General features: G+C 64.0%; 1 protein-coding gene across 15 annotated transcripts in view; it reads right to left on the reverse strand.

The window, feature by feature from the left end:
• The window catches only part of PIP5K1C (phosphatidylinositol-4-phosphate 5-kinase type 1 gamma), a 50,103-nt gene that overhangs the window by 27,593 nt on the left and 6,895 nt on the right, over nt 1-15,615 (reverse strand). For all 15 annotated transcript variants that reach the window (XM_043586158.1, XM_043586154.1, XM_043586159.1 and 12 more), the window contains exon 2: nt 1,448-1,479. In XM_043586158.1, coding sequence (XP_043442093.1) covers nt 1,448-1,479 — 32 coding nt within the window. The remainder of the gene's footprint in view (nt 1-1,447; nt 1,480-15,615) is intronic.

A 15,615-nucleotide genomic window follows, 5' to 3' on the forward strand; every position in this document is an offset into this window, starting at 1 on the left:
CTGGAGAGGAGGAAGCAGGAAGCGTTAAACATCAGCAAGGAGGCGCCGCTGGGGCCAGAGTGCTCTGGAAATCCTGACCAGAGTCAGGGCTGAGTCACTGGCTGGCAAGCCACGTGGGGCAGAGTCTGGTGTGGGCGGGCTCCAGGGCAGAGCAGGTCCCCCGTCACCCACTGGGGCCACACGGTCCAACTCTGCACATCCAGAGGGGCCCAGACCGGACTTCCGGTTCCTCAGGACCAGAACCCTAACTTCAGGGACTCCCTGGGCCTGCTGACGGGGGCGGGGGGAGGGCTGGGTTGTCCCCTATGGGGCGTCCCATGCACTGTGAGCGGTGAGCAGCCTCACTGCGTCCTGACAGCCACAGATGTCTCCAGACATCACACAGCGTCCCTTGGGGCCGAGACATGTGGGCCGGAATGACTGTGAAACAGGGAGAGGTCCCCCTGGCCCGGGACCTGTGTGGGGACAGCCAGGGCAGGCGTGACAAATTTGTGTGGGAGCCACCAGCACTGATGTGCGGCTCCACAGGGGAGAATGGTGGAGGGGCGGTGGGGGCTGTCCGCTCACGGACATTTAAGAAACATCTACTGTGTACCTGCACCATCCAAACAGCCCGTGAAACCCTCTGGCCTCCCGCTGGGAGCACTCACATCAGCCCAACCCCCACTGCCCCGGGGGTTCAGGCAGCCCCCCAGCTGCCCTCGCTCCTCAGCAGGCCCCGGCGTGTTCCGCATACTGGCCACCAGGGGGCGGGCTCTCCCCAGAAATCGGTGGCACCGCGCCTGCTCCGCACCCCTCGCTGACTCCCCACCGCCCTGTGGCCAGACAGCCTCCAGGAGAGCCCTCCTGACAAGCGCCCCACGTGACGGGTGGCAACCCGGGGGACACAGGTGCCTGGGGCCAGGAAGCTAGCGCCGGTACAGGGACGCCACGTCTGGGCTGCTCCTGGAATGCGGGGCTCACAGACTCGCTCCCAGAGGCCGCTTTCAGGACCAGGGACAGTGCTGACCCCCCCCCCCCCCCCCCCACGGTGCAAGGCGCGGGCGAGCGGCCACCCCGGCAGGAGCAGGAGCTCTCTGGATGCCGGACGGAAGACGTGGGCGGGCGTGTGGGGACAACCGATGCTACACCAGCGGTGCCTGGACCCCCCTCCTCCTGGGGGCTCCTCAGGGACCCGCCCTTGTCCGGCTCCCCTCCCACCCCTCTGGACCCTCAGTCTCCGTCCCTCTGTCCCTCACTGTCCAGGCCGGGTCCTCGCTCTTCCTTCCCCAGCGGCTCCCCTCCCTGAAACTCAAGATGCTGGCAGGACCGAGGGACTTTCACTGCCTGCCACCTGCCAGAGTGTGGGGCCCCGGGGAAGTGCGGCCAGCTGCCCCAGGCCGCACAGCAGGCCCCGGGGCTGGTCGGTCTTCGGAGAAGTGGGTCAGGAAGCCCACAGGACACTCACCTCCGACGGGGCCATCTTCTTCTGGGCCAAGCCTGCAGGAGAGAAGAGAGAGGCTTCAGCCCGGAGACGGGGGCGGCCCTCCACCCCACCGTGTCACCACCCTGCCTTCCCCGCACACAGGTGTCCCCGACCTCACCCCGCCCCCTGCACCCCTACGGAGGGACGACAGTACCCCGGCTGGGAAACGGGTGCGGACGTCAACCCACCACTGACCCCAAAGACGTCAAGTCCCTGACAGCAAAGGGATGACCCAACTGACAGCTGTGGCCTTCCCCTGCCGGCGGAAGCAGAGCTCAACCAGATCCAACGTCCTCGGGCCACAGAGGAATCACGTGACCGGCTGGGTCGGTGGGAAGGGGCCAGGCGGCCAGGGCTGGAGTGACGGCTCCCTGGCCCCTGTTCACACTGTCCCCGGGAAAGAGGTGCTCACCGTGGAGAGGGGCTCACGGTGAGGGAGCAGGCAGTTTTTATCCCTAACACCCTGCCCTCCAATCCTGGCTCCCTGTGGGGAGGCCAACCACTGACCTCTCTGAGCCCCGGCGTCCTCACCTGCAAAGCAGGCTTCTGCTGAGGATTATCTGTTCAAACGAGTATGGACCGCAGACATACCCCCGCCTCCTGCAGACGGGGCGGGCTTTGCAGGTGGGAGGAAGCCAAGGCTGGTGAGGTCTGAGGTCGGGGAGACCCGAGGTTCCTGGGCCCAGCGTCCCCACGAATCCTCATGAGAGGGAGGCAGAGAGACGGGCAGACCCCATGCTGCTGGCGGGGGGGGGGGGGGGGGGCGCGGGCTAGGATGTGGCACGTCCGGAAGGCGGAAAAGGCAGGAGAGGGGTCTTCCTGGGGCTTCGGGGGGAACCGGCCCTGCCCATGCCTGGGTTTGGTCCCGTGACACCCATCTTAGACTCATGACCTCCAGAGTGTGGTTTTAGATCAGGCCGTGTGATTTGTTTAGCCGCAACAGAAACTCACATGCTGGGTGTCTACGTGTCAAGCTGGTGGGAAGGCAAGTGGTGACCAGGACGGTGGAGGGCCTTGGCTTGGGTGATGGGTGAGGGGTCAGGCCAGCAAGGGAGGACTTAACGCTTTTCCCCACAGGAAGGTGGGAGCCCTGGAGGGCTGCGGGCAGAGGGAGGGGATCCGACTTGGGTGCTCGTGGGCGCCCTCTGGCGGCCACTACGGGGAGGACGGACTGGGGGACGGGGTGGGGGGGAACTGAGCTGGTCCTTCAGGAGAGGATGGGCTGGACCGGGTGGGGGAGGCAGAGGGGAGGTGGGCAGATTCTGGACAGGTCTCAAGTTGGGACAGACAGGCTACCCTCACTGGAGGCAAAGCGAAAAGCAGGGAATCCAGGATGACTAAGGACTATGACTAAAGCCATTAATGGAAGGAATGAGCAGCCTCAGCCAAGATGAGGAACAAGGCAGGAGCAGGTGTGGGGACAGTCGGGTGCAGCGTGGCCAAGCTGAGTGTGAGACGCCCAGAGCCTCCGGCACAGAGACTCCAGGATCAGCCGGACCCCGAGTCTGGAGCTCAGGGAAGGTCGGGCTAGGCAGAGGACCGTGGGTGTGGTGGGGCTGAGACAGGGTTCCAGTCCCGAAGAGCGGACAAGGCTGCGGACTGGGGAGTGACTGTCAAAGGGAATGGGGTTTCCTTTAGCAGGATAAGAATGTTCTAGAATCAGTGGTGACAGTGGCACGACATTGGGAATACACGAAAAACTAAACCGTGTTCTTCAAAGCGTGAATTTTATGGTATGAATTACACTTACTGAGAAAAGGAAACACTGAACGTGGGGCAGGCCCGGGCGGGCGGGGTGAGTGACCAGTGCCCTCTTTCAGCCACAACCACCACCCCAGTGCCACCACTGCCCTGTGCGTCAGTCAGCCAGGTGTCAGAGATGGTCCAGGCAGGGAAACTGAGGCTGGGTGGGCAACCGGCCGGTGCCATGGTCACGGCAGAGAACACCCCAGCCAGGAGGTCAAAGCCGACACACGGAGGCTGGCTCACCTGCCCGAGGCCCCAGGTGCCCACCCACAGACCTTCCAACCTGGGTGCCCAGGCCCCGGGCATGAACGTGGGCCCATCCCGAGGCTCAGCTAGAGGCAAGCGGGTCGCAGAAGGTGCTAGAAAGCTGACGTGATATTTCTGCTGGCTGCCCAACAGAACAATTCATGGTGTTATGTGTGGGCTGTGGGGGACGGAAGAGGAGAGAAGGCAAGAAGCTGGCGGCGGACCAGGGCAGAACATTCTGGACTTCGTCCTCTGCAGCTCCCAGGCCGAGCAGGCCCAACACCGAGGTCTCGGCCTCCCCCCCACCTCCCACGGCTCCGCCTGCTCCCAAGTCCTCCCGGCTCCTCAGGCTCCTCAGCGGGTCGGGGGGCGGCCTGGCCACTCACAGCCCTGCTCGCCCTCCTGCCCAGCCACGTCCACACTGGCCTCCTCCGGCAGAAAGCCCCGCGGCGGTCCGTCTGCCCCACCCCCCACCACAGCACCGTGCCTGTGAGGACCCCCCCACCCCCTGCTGCTCAAAACCCTCAAAAACCGTGGCCCCCCGGCCCTGGAGGGCCTTCCCTTCCTGCTCACAGCGAGTCCACTGCTGGAGGTCACGGCCCTGCCCTGTGCTGCCACCACCAGCCAGGCCGGCTGGGACGGCAGAGGCCACACCACGATGTCGCTCCTCCCAGCCCAAGACGTGACCCACTCTCTTCTGAACGAGCCACCCAATTTTTGAGGAAATTAAGTTTTAAAAATAGCCTGGGGAGGGGGAGAGCGCGCCTGCCCCGGGACACAGCCGTGCCAGCCTCTGGGCAGGGGGGGAGGGGGCAGGGGACGCGCGCAGGGCTGAGGCTGGGCTCTCCTGCGGCCCACCGCTGTGTGGCCTCAGGCGAGCCCCTCCACCTCTCTGAGCACCTTTCCTGTGGTCTCGCTGAGCCTCCGTGGGTGCCCGAAGCTAGGGCTCCAGAGCTGGGCCCCCTCGCCCCAGCCCACCGCCCAGCCCTACCACAGGACCCTGCCACAGGCCACTCCGATCGCTTCCGTGCAGGTGACCTCACAGCCACCCCGTGGCTCCGGAGGGAGGAGGTGAGCTCCTCACGCCCTCAGGGGCTTGCCTCTGAGCCAGTTTCTCAGCCCCCAAAGCCCAGGCAGAGCCCCTCCTCTCGGCCTGCAGGACCCACCTCCTATCAGCTGTTCCCGGCTCCACTGGCTGGCCTCAGGGCCCTTGCCCTGGATGATCCCCCTACCCCCACCCCAGTCACCACCGCCCCATCCTGCACACCCTGTCCTTTCCCTCCAGGCAACAATGACATCAATGCATGTCCTCTTCATGGGGGCTGGGGGCGTCCTCCCTCAGGGCTGGGCCTGTGCGTTGACTGGCCCATGACGGGTGGACAGACACCCTCTCCTCTCCCCTCTGCCCGCGTCTCAGCTTCGGGGGAGCCTCGTCTCCACGTCTGTCGGATGTGGCAACAAAAAGCTCGGGAAGGACTGTGGGCCCCCAAGACCCAGGGAGGAGCCTCGCCGTCTGTCTTTCAGCACAGTCACCCACCTGTGCCTTTAAAACCCACCCCAAATCTGCCCACTGTCCCTGGCCCACAGCTCCAGGACCCCCGCAGCCCCTCCACCCTGGTCCCCCCCCCCCCCCCCCCCCCCCCCCCCGTCTGTCCTCCACACAGCCCAGTCTCCCCACGGAGGCCACCAGAGGGCGCCCGTGAGCACCTGAGTCACGTCCCGCCCTCCTGTGCCCACAGCCCTCCAGGACTCCTACCTCCCTGGGGGAAAAGTCCAAGTCCTCCCCTGGGTCCCCAAGGCCCTGCACGAAGGTGCTCTCCCCCCCCAGTCCTCCCTCCCTCGGCCCTCCGCCTCTCCCTCTCTCCCCCTCACTCTGCTCCAGCCACATGGGCCTCCTCGCCTTTTCTCCATCATGACAGGCAGGTCCTGCCCCAGGGCCTTTGTACCGGTTGGGCTCCCCCCTCACCTGAAACACCGTTCCCAAGACCCTTGCTGGGTTTGCTCCCTTGCTTCATCTGAGACCTAGCTCAAATGTCACCCCCTCTGAAGTGTCCCCCAACCACCTGGCCCAAAACAGTCCCTCTGAGGTCCCTCTCCTCATCTCCGTGGCTTTCTTGGCCTTCCAGGCACCCAGCAGCTCCTGGGACTCATGTGTTATGTCTCCCCCACTACAGAGAGACCAGGTCTGCTCAGTCACCCCCTGACGGACACCGTCAGAGCTGAGTGTGGAGTCAGCGCTGGAGAGGGCAGCAGGGGGACACGAGGCCTCCAGGGTGGGGCCGCTTCCCAGATCAGGGCCGCATGTGCCCAGGCCGGGTGCCGGCTCCCCGTGACTCAGGACGAACGAGAAGGCACGAGAACAAGGCAGCGGGGCCAGCAGCCTCGAGAGAAGCCAGGAAGTGGCCTCACACACTTCCCTGATCGGCCGGAGCGACCTGGTGGCCCTGGGCCTCCCGCTGCGCGGCCGCCTCAGCAGCGGGGCCCTGCGGGCAGCCTGCGGGGACGCTGGGAACCTCTGCAGGGGGGGTGGCAATCCCAACCCTCAGCTCCCCCCCCCCCCCCCCCGGGCGGCCGAGCCACACTTGAAAGTCCTCTCTCCAAACCGGAAGGGCCGCGGCTGAGCGGAGACGGCCGGCTCTTTGCAGCCACGTGATGCTCCGAGTGGTGTGGTGCAACGGAGAAACCCTGTGGCGTGGGGAAGGGTGGAAGCTTCTGGCTCTGCCCTCTGGGAACCCCGAGCCCCGAGGTCCCGGCGGGGGTCCCCGCCACACTGGCGACCGCACCGGGGAGGTAGGCGGCCCCCAGCCGAGGTGCGGGACCAGGGTGCAGGCGCCCGCCGACCCCGGGCGAGACCCCAGAGCCGCGAGCACACACACACTTGTCCGCTCAGGCTCGAAGCTCCGGGCGGCCTGTTACGCAGCGACAGCTGACTGAAGCAGGGACCACGGTACGAGCGAGAGCCACCACGGCGGTGGGGACGCCAGCCGGTGCAGCAAGACAAGAAAAAAGAAAGGAACGGAGGTTGGAGAGAAAAGATTTCGGAAAACCCAAGAAGTAAGTGCAGCAGGGGCGCCTGGGCCGCTCAGCCAGCTGAGCAGCTTGTTTCTTAACATTTATTTATTTTTGAGAGACAGAGAGAGACAGCGTGAGCAGGGGAGGGGCAGAGAGAGAGAGAGGGAGACACAGAATCCGAAGCAGGCTCCGGGCCCCGAGCCGTCGGCCCAGAGCCCGACGCGGGGCTCAAATCCACGAACCGGGAGATCATGACCCGAGCCGAAGTCACCCGCTTCACCGACTGAGCCACCCAGGCACCCCACGGCCGACTCTTGGCTTTGGCTCAGGTCATGATCTCGCGGGTTTGTGGGTTCGAGCCCCACGTGGGGCGGGGATTTCTCTCTCCCTCTCCCTCTGCCCCTCCCTGGCTCGTACACTCACTGTCGCTCTCAAAATAAATGAACAAACGTGAAAAAAATTTTTTTTCAAGAGAAGAACTAAACACAGCAGAGCAGGCGGCCGGCAGCTAACCCAAGGTCACGGCGCTCCCAGCCGAGGAGAACGGGAGTCTGGGAGTCTCTGCCCTCTGCGCCCACCCCCTGCTCCTGATACGCCTGCCTCGCCTGGTTCCAGGCTTGGGTGAGTTTTTATCTCTTCGGTAGCTGGCCCTTTCCAGTCAGCAGACGCGGGGAAGACCCCCGTCCTCCAGGGGTGCTACAAGCCCAGAGCAGGGAGGGGACGCGGGGAAGGGGTGGACGGGGGCATGGTGGGGGGCGGGGAGTATGTGAACTAAACCCAGCAGAAGGTCAATGGGGAGATCCAAGCAGTACGAAGTGAGCTTCCACCGTCCGCTACTTTCAACTTTTCAGTACGGTTGAAAATTTTGCTTTTTAACGTCTATTTATTTTGAGAGAGGTGGGGGAGGGGCAGAGAGAGAGGGAGGGAGAGGGAGAGAGGGAGGGAGGGGGAGGGAGGGAGGGGGAATCCCAAGCAGGCTCCCCTCTGTCAGTGCAGAGCCTGACGTGGGGCCCCAACGAAACCAAAGGTCTGACCCTCAACACGCTGAGCCCCCCCAGGCGCCCCGCGGTTGACAATTTTCTGAATGCGGGTTAAAGGTCAACCTGGCCCTGTGCTGCCGGGTGTCTTCAGGCTTTGGAGAAGCTCGCGTTTGGGGTGGATTGGCCCCAGGAGTGGGCGTGGTCACACAGGTGACACGCACTCGCTCAACACACCTTTGCACCTTTGTGGCCGGCATGGTCCCACCTCGGGGCCTTAGCCGCCACCGTCACTGTGCCCGCGGCCTCGAAGGCTCCCTCCCTGCATCTCCACGTGGCCGGCACTCAGATGGTCTCGGCCTGAACATCGCCTCCTGGAGGGTCCACCCCTGACGCGCTGCCTAGAGCAGTCCCTTCCCACCCCACCCCTGCCCACCCTCTACCACGCCCCCGGCTCACTGATTTCGGGCCACACGTCACGTCACCGAAGGGACCTGTTCCTTCCCAGTAGAGCAGAGAGGCTACAGCGGGCTTGCCAGTGCTGCGTCCAGTCCCGGCACGTGGGAAGCTCATCCCGGCTCTCACCCCGACAGCCGACAGCCAGGGGGGACAAAAGTCCCCGTCGCGCCAGGAACCATCGGGGGCCTCAGCAGGGGCAGGACTCAGGCAAAGGCTGAAACTTCAAACTAGGGGGCAAGTCTCGAACGAAGGCTTCGGGACTAAGAAAGCCCCTTTCTGCCTCGCGGATAGTTTTTTCCTCTCACGATCTTGCGTTTACCACCCCGAACCACCCCAAACCACTGAAGGGTGAATGGTGGCAGGTAAGGAATTACAGATTGTGCTGATTCCCAGCTTCCCAAAGAGCATTCTGTCCACCACTCGCTCACTCGCGCGTTCCAAACTCTGGGAGCGTTCCCTGCGTGCTGGGCCCCGTTTCTGGGGACACACCGGTTCTCTGTCTAAATAGATTTAGGGACAAAAGATCCGAGGCGCCCAGAAAAGACGCCAACGCATCGGGCGCCTGGGCGGCTCAGTCTCGGCCGAGGGTCCTGCTCTCGGTTCCGGTGCAGGTCATGATCTCCCGGTTCGTGGGTTCAAATCCCGGGTAGGGCTCTGTGCTGACAGCCTGCTCGGGATCCTCTCTCTGCCGCCCCCCTGCTGCTCTGTCTTTATTTTTAATGTGTAAAAATGAACATTAAAAAATAACAAAATATTTTGTGATAAAAATAGCTTAGCCGTACTCTCCTGTCTACTTCTGTCTGCTGTTTGCAGCTCCCCGTACTAAACAGCTACAGGCGCGCACACGCCCCAGCGCTGGGCTGGCGCCCCGAAAGCCGCACCCCCCACCCCCTAACACTCCCGGGAGACGACCGCCACTGGACCCACTTTACAGCCGGGAGACTGAGGCCCAGAGGTCTCAGAGGCAAGTTCAAGGTAGCTCAGCGGCAGGGGCTCCCGAGTCTCTGCAGACGCGTTCTGCCCACAAGGGCTGGCGGTCGGGTCTGCTCAAGGCAGCCCAAGCCGGCCCGCCCTCGCGGCAACCAGAAGCTTCCTCCCCTTGGGTGGCTTTCCCTGACCCTGCGGGCAGAGTGGCTGCTCCTGAAGCCGAACACTGCTCCCACGCACCCGGCCTGGTGTCCTGCAGCCGTTCGGTCACCTGTGTGAGCCCCACCCCCACACCGGCCCCTGGGCCCAAGAGCAGAGCCCCCCCCCCCCCCCGCCCGGCCCAGAAGCAGAGCTCCACACGACAACGACACACGACACCCGCTTGCTGCCGACTCCCGCACTGCCCTAGGCACAGGCGCTCCCGGCCGGGGGCTCTCTCCACCGGCACCAGCTTCTGTCTGGTCCCCAGCCCTCGGGGGACGCTCTGCCCGAGGTCGCCCACACCATCAGAGGCGCAGAGGGCGACAGCTCGTCTTCCACAGATTCGGACGCTGGGGCCCCGGGCTCGCCATCCCCTGACCGGGCACCCCCGCAGTCGCCTGCCCGCGCCCACTGCCCAGCCTGTGGGCTGCTGTCTGGTCCTCCACCGTTCGGGCTCCTTCAGGCCCTGGGCCACCTCCCACCTCCCCTCTGCTCCGCGACCGCCCTCCCTCCTGGAGCCTGTCCCGGGGCCTAGTGGTTGTGGGTGTGGCCTCTTCTGGCAGCCTCTCCCTCGGAAACCCACGGCAACCCACGCCACAGCGCCGCCTTCAGGGGTCTCCTGGCTCCTCCCAGAGCCCCGCAGGGCAGGCCACTTCTCCCTGTGTCCCTCCGTGACTCCCCCCGCCTCCCCCCTGCACCAGCTCCCAGGCACGGGGCATCAGCTGAGAAACCCTGGAGGCCTGCATGGAGGAGGCGGAGAGCAAGCACCGGCGGGAGCCCCGGGGGAAGAGCGAGGGGAATGTGGCTCTCACAGGTTCCCTGTGCTGGACATCTGCTGCAGGGCGGAAGGCCCAGCAAGGCCACGGGCCCTTGGGGCTTCCCCCCTGGCCTATCCTATGCCTCTCGTCTCTCTTCTTCAGAGGGGGAAACTGAGGCTCAAAGAAGTGGTGTTAGGATGTTTTGTGTTGAGACAGAAGCCTAACTCACACAGTATGTGGGGAGGGATTATTTGTTAACACAACTCAGGGGCCAGTAAACTGTGCCCTGCAGACCAGACCCGCCTGCCGTCTGTTTTGTAAGTAAAGTTTTATCGGCACAAAGCCACACCCACTCATTTACTAATAATCTCTGCCGTGGCTTTTGGGCTCCCGCGGCAGAATCGAACGCTTACGAGAGAGACCACCCGAGAGAGACCACCCGGCCCTTGGTGGGAGGAGCCTGCCGAGCCCCGACCTAACTGAAGATGAGCTTCAAGTCTGGCGGCACCTGGGGGCCCTGAGGACTCGGTCTCCCCACCGGCCAGTGCTGCTGTCCTCCCTGCGGGGCCGCCCCCACCCCCAAGTAGGCGCCTGACTGTCCTGCAGGTCACGTGCCGAGGCCTGGGTCCCCACCCCGGAGCCAGCGGCACCCTGCCGAGGTGTGGGGGATCGGGGCTCCTCGAGGGGACACCGGGAGACCGACGCTGGACCCTCAACCACAGACCTCCACTCGGGAAGTGCCAGCCGATGGGCGAGATCCGCAGACGGAAGGGCAGGAGCGCAGCCGCGGAGAGAGCCTCCCCCACCTCCCCCCACCTCCCCCCACCCACCAGCAGGTGCCCAATGAAGGATCACGCGCTGTCTCAGGACCAACGTGTGAGGTTTCTTGGCCCAGTTTTCTTCCCAGATATATTTTTACTCCCCGGAAGCCAGGGCTGGGCTGCAGATTCTGCACTTGAATTCTAAAATACCAAGAGCCACTGAGGCAGCCCAGGGCTGCTCGGCCAGAGGCCCCCTTGGCCTCTAGGCTAGAGGCCTCTTGCTCCCGTCACTCGCGGCAGGTGCCCACCGACCAGGAGACAGGCGGACGGTGGGAAGCCAGGCCGGGCACTCTCGCGAATGCCAGTAATTCCCTCCCCAGTGGGGGCCAGCCTCCCCGACAGGGCAGGTCTGGGCGTCCAGAATCCCAGGGGGCCGGAGCCGGCTCTGTCTGGCACAGAGGCTGAGCCAGGGGGGCACCAGGCCCCCGACGCCCGGCCGGGCTCCGGGATTGCCACGGGACCTCCCGCACCTTGAGGGTCACGCTGCGTGAGGCCCGCGAGGGCCACGACTGCCCCATTCTACGGGTGACAGAGGGAGGCTCTGAAGCCACGCGAGCTGCCCGCTGGGCGGCCAGCCTTCAGGATGGCCCCCGGCCGGCCTGGTCCCCGGGTATCCACAGCTCCTGCTGCGGCCGGTGGGCGTGACCGGCGGGGTACGGCCGAAGTGCGGGCCCGCGACCTCTGACCAGGTCAGACGCAGCCGCCTTCGCTCGCTCTCCGGCCGCTCAGCCGGGGAGAACCGGCCGCCGAGCGGCGAGGACACACAAGTGGCCCTGGGAACGGAGGCCGTCTGCCGGCAGCCACCTGAGACAACAGCTCGGGGCCGGCTCCTCCAGCCCCGGTCGAGCCCTCAGATGGGGCAGGAGGCTCGAGTGCGACCTCGTCAGAGACCCTGTGCCAGAACCGCCCCGCCCAGCCACCCTTGGACTCCTGACCCACAGGCACCGGGAGGTAATAAGTGTGCGCTGTTGTTTAAAGCCGCCACATGTCAGCGTCTGTGTTCACAGCAACAGCTGTGACACACTGGGGGTTCCCACGTGGCCCCTGAGAGTACAGAGAAGGACAGCGGGTGGGGGGCGTCTAGACGGATGGCCTCCCTGCCCTCCCCTCCCCCTTGCCTCCCCTCACTCCCTGCACTCCTGCCACGCGACCTCCTTGCCGTTCCTCACATGCGCCAGGCACAGTCCTGCCCCAGGGCCCTTGCACTGGCTTCTCTACCTAGGATACTCTTCCCCATTCTCCACCTCCATCATAACTCCTACCCCTGGTCAGTTTAAACCTCCTATTTAATCTGTGGGCCCTCCAGTCACTGCGCCCTTCGAGGCCAGGAGCCCCGTGAGGGCAGCACTCGCTACAGCCCAGGGAGGCACGTGCCCACACTTTGCAGTGCCTCCAGCACCGGGACCCACTCCCTCCTCCCTGGTGGTGACCGCGGGAGTCACGACAAGGTCTGGGGCCAGGGCACTAGGGGCTTGGATCAGGAGGCGGGTGTTGGAGGAGGAGCCTCGGGGCACGGCCTGCTTAGTGTCTCTAACCACTGAGCCACCGAGTCCAACACCCCAGTGGCCCCAGCGACCGGCTAGAAAGCAGCAGGCGCGTGGGCACAGCAACAAAGAGCTGAGGCCCGCTGGGTCTGAACCACACCACCCCATGCACCCAACAGCCCGGTGAGGTGGGTGCCACGGCCCCGAGAAGCCAGGTCACCTGCCTGAGGTTCCCCGGGAAAAAGTGGGCACGGATGCACGTGATTCCGGGTGGCCGGGCTCCGGCCTGAGCCACAGGCACACGGGTGGAAGGGGACAGGAAGAGCCAGCCATGCTCGAGGGGGCAGGGCCTCCCAGGACGAAGGAAGAGCCGGTACAAAGGCCCTGGGGCAGGGCTGTGCCTGCAGAGGTGGGGGGAATCAGCACAGAGGCCCAAGTGGCTGGAACAGAGTAAGGAGAGGAGAGTGCAGAGACGTGACGGACCTTGCTGCTCCTGTCACCCTGGGGACCCACACGTGGTTGGCGAACCTTAGGGTCCGTCTCCAGGCCTTCCCAGCCTGGCGGCTTCCTGGAGGCGAGCCTGGGATCCATCTTGGCCCCTGCTATGACTGGAGGCCAGGCCAGGGCTGGGGGCTGATCTGGGGGCTGAACGAATACCCACGCCACCCCCGCCGCTCCTGTCACCGGGGCAAAGGCCTCGCCCACCTGGTTCTGGCCTCTGCCTGGGCTCCTTCTGGGTTCCACCAGCTACGGGCTTCCCTCCGAGCCCGGCATACAGTGAGCGCTCAATAACGAGCTGGGTGACTAGCGCGTGTATAATGGGGTATCGAACAGCGTGTGAGAGAACACGCTGGCTCTGAGCTACATGGTCAGGAAGTAAGAGCCAAGCCAAGCTTAGTGCGTTAAAATGGAAAATGCGGGGGGTGCCTGGGTGGGTCGGGCGAAGCGTCATCTGACTTTGGCTCAGGTCGTGGTCTCCTGGTTTGTGAGTTTGAGCCCCACATCGGGGTCACTGCTGTCAGCACAGAGCCCGGAGCCTCCTTCGGATCCTCTGTCCCCCCCTCTGCCCCTCCCCCACTCGCGCACACGCGCGCTCTCTCCCCCTCTCTCTCAAAAATAAACAAACGTTTAAAAAAACATAAAATGCAGAACAGAGTTGGAAGATTCACGTTTCCCCATTTCAAAACGGGCTGCAAAGCCTCGGTGATCAAGGCAATGTGGTCCGGGCGCAGACAGACGGGGACGCCCGTCTGGACGCCCCGGAATGGTCCAGGATCCATCGGTGGGAATCCAGAACCAAACATGCACATTCCCGGCCGGCTGATTTCGACGAGCACCCAGACGACTCAGTGTCGACCGGCGGCTCTGGGACAACCGGGTTTCCACGCACGAGGAGTGACGTCGGGCCCTACCTCACACCGTATGCACCGGGAACACGAGACGCAGCAGAAATCTAAGCCCACGGAGCGGATGGAACCATAAAGCTCTGGGAAGAAAAGTAAATCATTGCGTTGAGTCAGGCCGTGGTTTCTTGGACGTGACCGCTTTAGTCCAAGCCACCAAAGGAAACACGAGCTGGACTTCCTCAAAATGAAAACGTCTGCTCTGCAGGGCGCCCGGCCAGCTCAAGTCAGCGCAGTGTGCGACTCTGGATCTCAGGGTTGTGAGCTCGAGCCCCGTGTGGGGCACAGAGATCACTAAAAAAATAAACTTGAAAATAACGTTTGCACTTCAAAGGCCACCACCAAGAAAGCGGGGAGGCAACCGACAGAATGGGAGAGGGTATCTGCCAATCAGAGGTCTGATGAGGGAACTGTATCTAGCATATATAAAGAGCGCTTACAATTCAACAATAAAATGAACCCAAACGAAAAATGAGCAAAGGATCTCAACAGGCACTTCTCCGCAGGAGGACGTACAGATGGCCAGCAAGCCCAGGAACACATGCTCCGCGTCACTGATCATCAGGAAACACAAATCAAAACCCCAGCAAGACACCACTTCACGCCCACGAGGACGGCTAGAATCAAGCAGACACACGGTGACAAGTGACGTCCAGGACGTGGAGAAGTCAGAACCCTCACACACGGCTGGTGGCACTGGAGAGTGCGGCCGTCATCCATACGTCACGGACACTGCCCGTAACCAAAAGCGGGAACAACCCAGATGTCCGTCAACAGATGATCGCCATCCACTTCACGGAACGTCACTCGGCCCCGAACGGGAGCGAGTCGCCGACACGCGCTGCCCCACGGACGGGCCCTGAACACAGGACCCAGCGAGGGAAACCAAGGGTGAGGGCATCCTAAGGCGGAGAGAGCACATGCCAAGGCCCTGTGGGAACAGGACAGGATGCTTTGGGGGAACAGAAAGCCAGGGTCTGGGGTGGCTGGAGGGGAAGGTGCGCCTGGGGGAGCTGAGAATGGAGGCGGGGGTGGGGCGGTCTCGGGGGGGGGGGGGTGGCAGAGCCCGGACCACCGGCCGACCCCTCCTCCCCCAGGCTGAGACTCACTCCCACGGGTTCTGCCCCCTCCTGCATCCCCGCCCGATCTCGATCTCACTGCACAAAGCGAATGTTCCCGGAGTGGTAAACAGGAAGCCTTGCAAAGGATGGGGGGAGGGTGGCCATGAATCCAGAACTCGGCAGGCCTTAGGCCGGCGGACGGCTTTCCAAAGCTCCGGCTCTCAAAAGAAAGAGAAAGAAGGTTCCAGAACTTTCACCACTCTTGCCACAAACACGGCTGCGCACACGGCCCTGCCAGGCACGGGCCTCCCACCAAAGTCCAGGCCGGAGGCCTGAGGGGACCAGGTGGGCTTCCCGAGGGAGCCAAGAGCGGGGGCGAGGCTCACTCACAGCTGCTCAGGCAGAAGGTTCCGGTGCTGGGGTCGGGCCCGGGAGGCCAGCTGCTCCCAGGTCTCCAAGTGTGATCCCGGATCCTAGCGAGGGATCAAAGACCGCCATCCGGGACAACTCTGGACGCACCGGCACAACGCGGGTCCTGACTGTGGACTCTGCACGGATGTTACACTTCCGGAACCTGGTCTCTGCACTTGGCGGAGGGGGTGTCTGTCCGCAGGGTACAGAGCTGCTCACCATTCCGACTGCGCATCTGGAGACCCACCCCCGGCTACCGCAGCCCCCGATCGGTACTCACTCGGGAGCCCTTCCCGGTCACCTGGAGACGCACGCGGGGCACCGAAAACTGTCACCTCCCGTGCACGCGTCCAGCCGAGCGTAGCCTGCTTCCTGTCTCCCCCCTTGTGCTGCAGACGGGGGCCCTTTCTGTGGGCTACCGAGAGGCGGGTTTTACGTTTTGTGCCGTTTGTTGGTGGTTTTCACCGTTCACAACGGCCCCCAGGCTCAGAGCTGCGGTGGTCGGGCGTTCCTGAGCCCAGAGGACGGCGATGCGCCTTAGAAAGTGTGTTAGACACGCTTCCACCCGGCAGGAGTTGGCGCTGCTCGTCACAAGGTCGCTGCTAACGACGCAACAGTATGTATCTGACGAGGGTCTTTACGCA

Source organism: Prionailurus bengalensis, chromosome A2 (genome assembly GCF_016509475.1).
Source record: "Prionailurus bengalensis isolate Pbe53 chromosome A2, Fcat_Pben_1.1_paternal_pri, whole genome shotgun sequence".
In the NCBI taxonomy this organism is placed as follows: domain Eukaryota; kingdom Metazoa; phylum Chordata; class Mammalia; order Carnivora; family Felidae; genus Prionailurus; species Prionailurus bengalensis.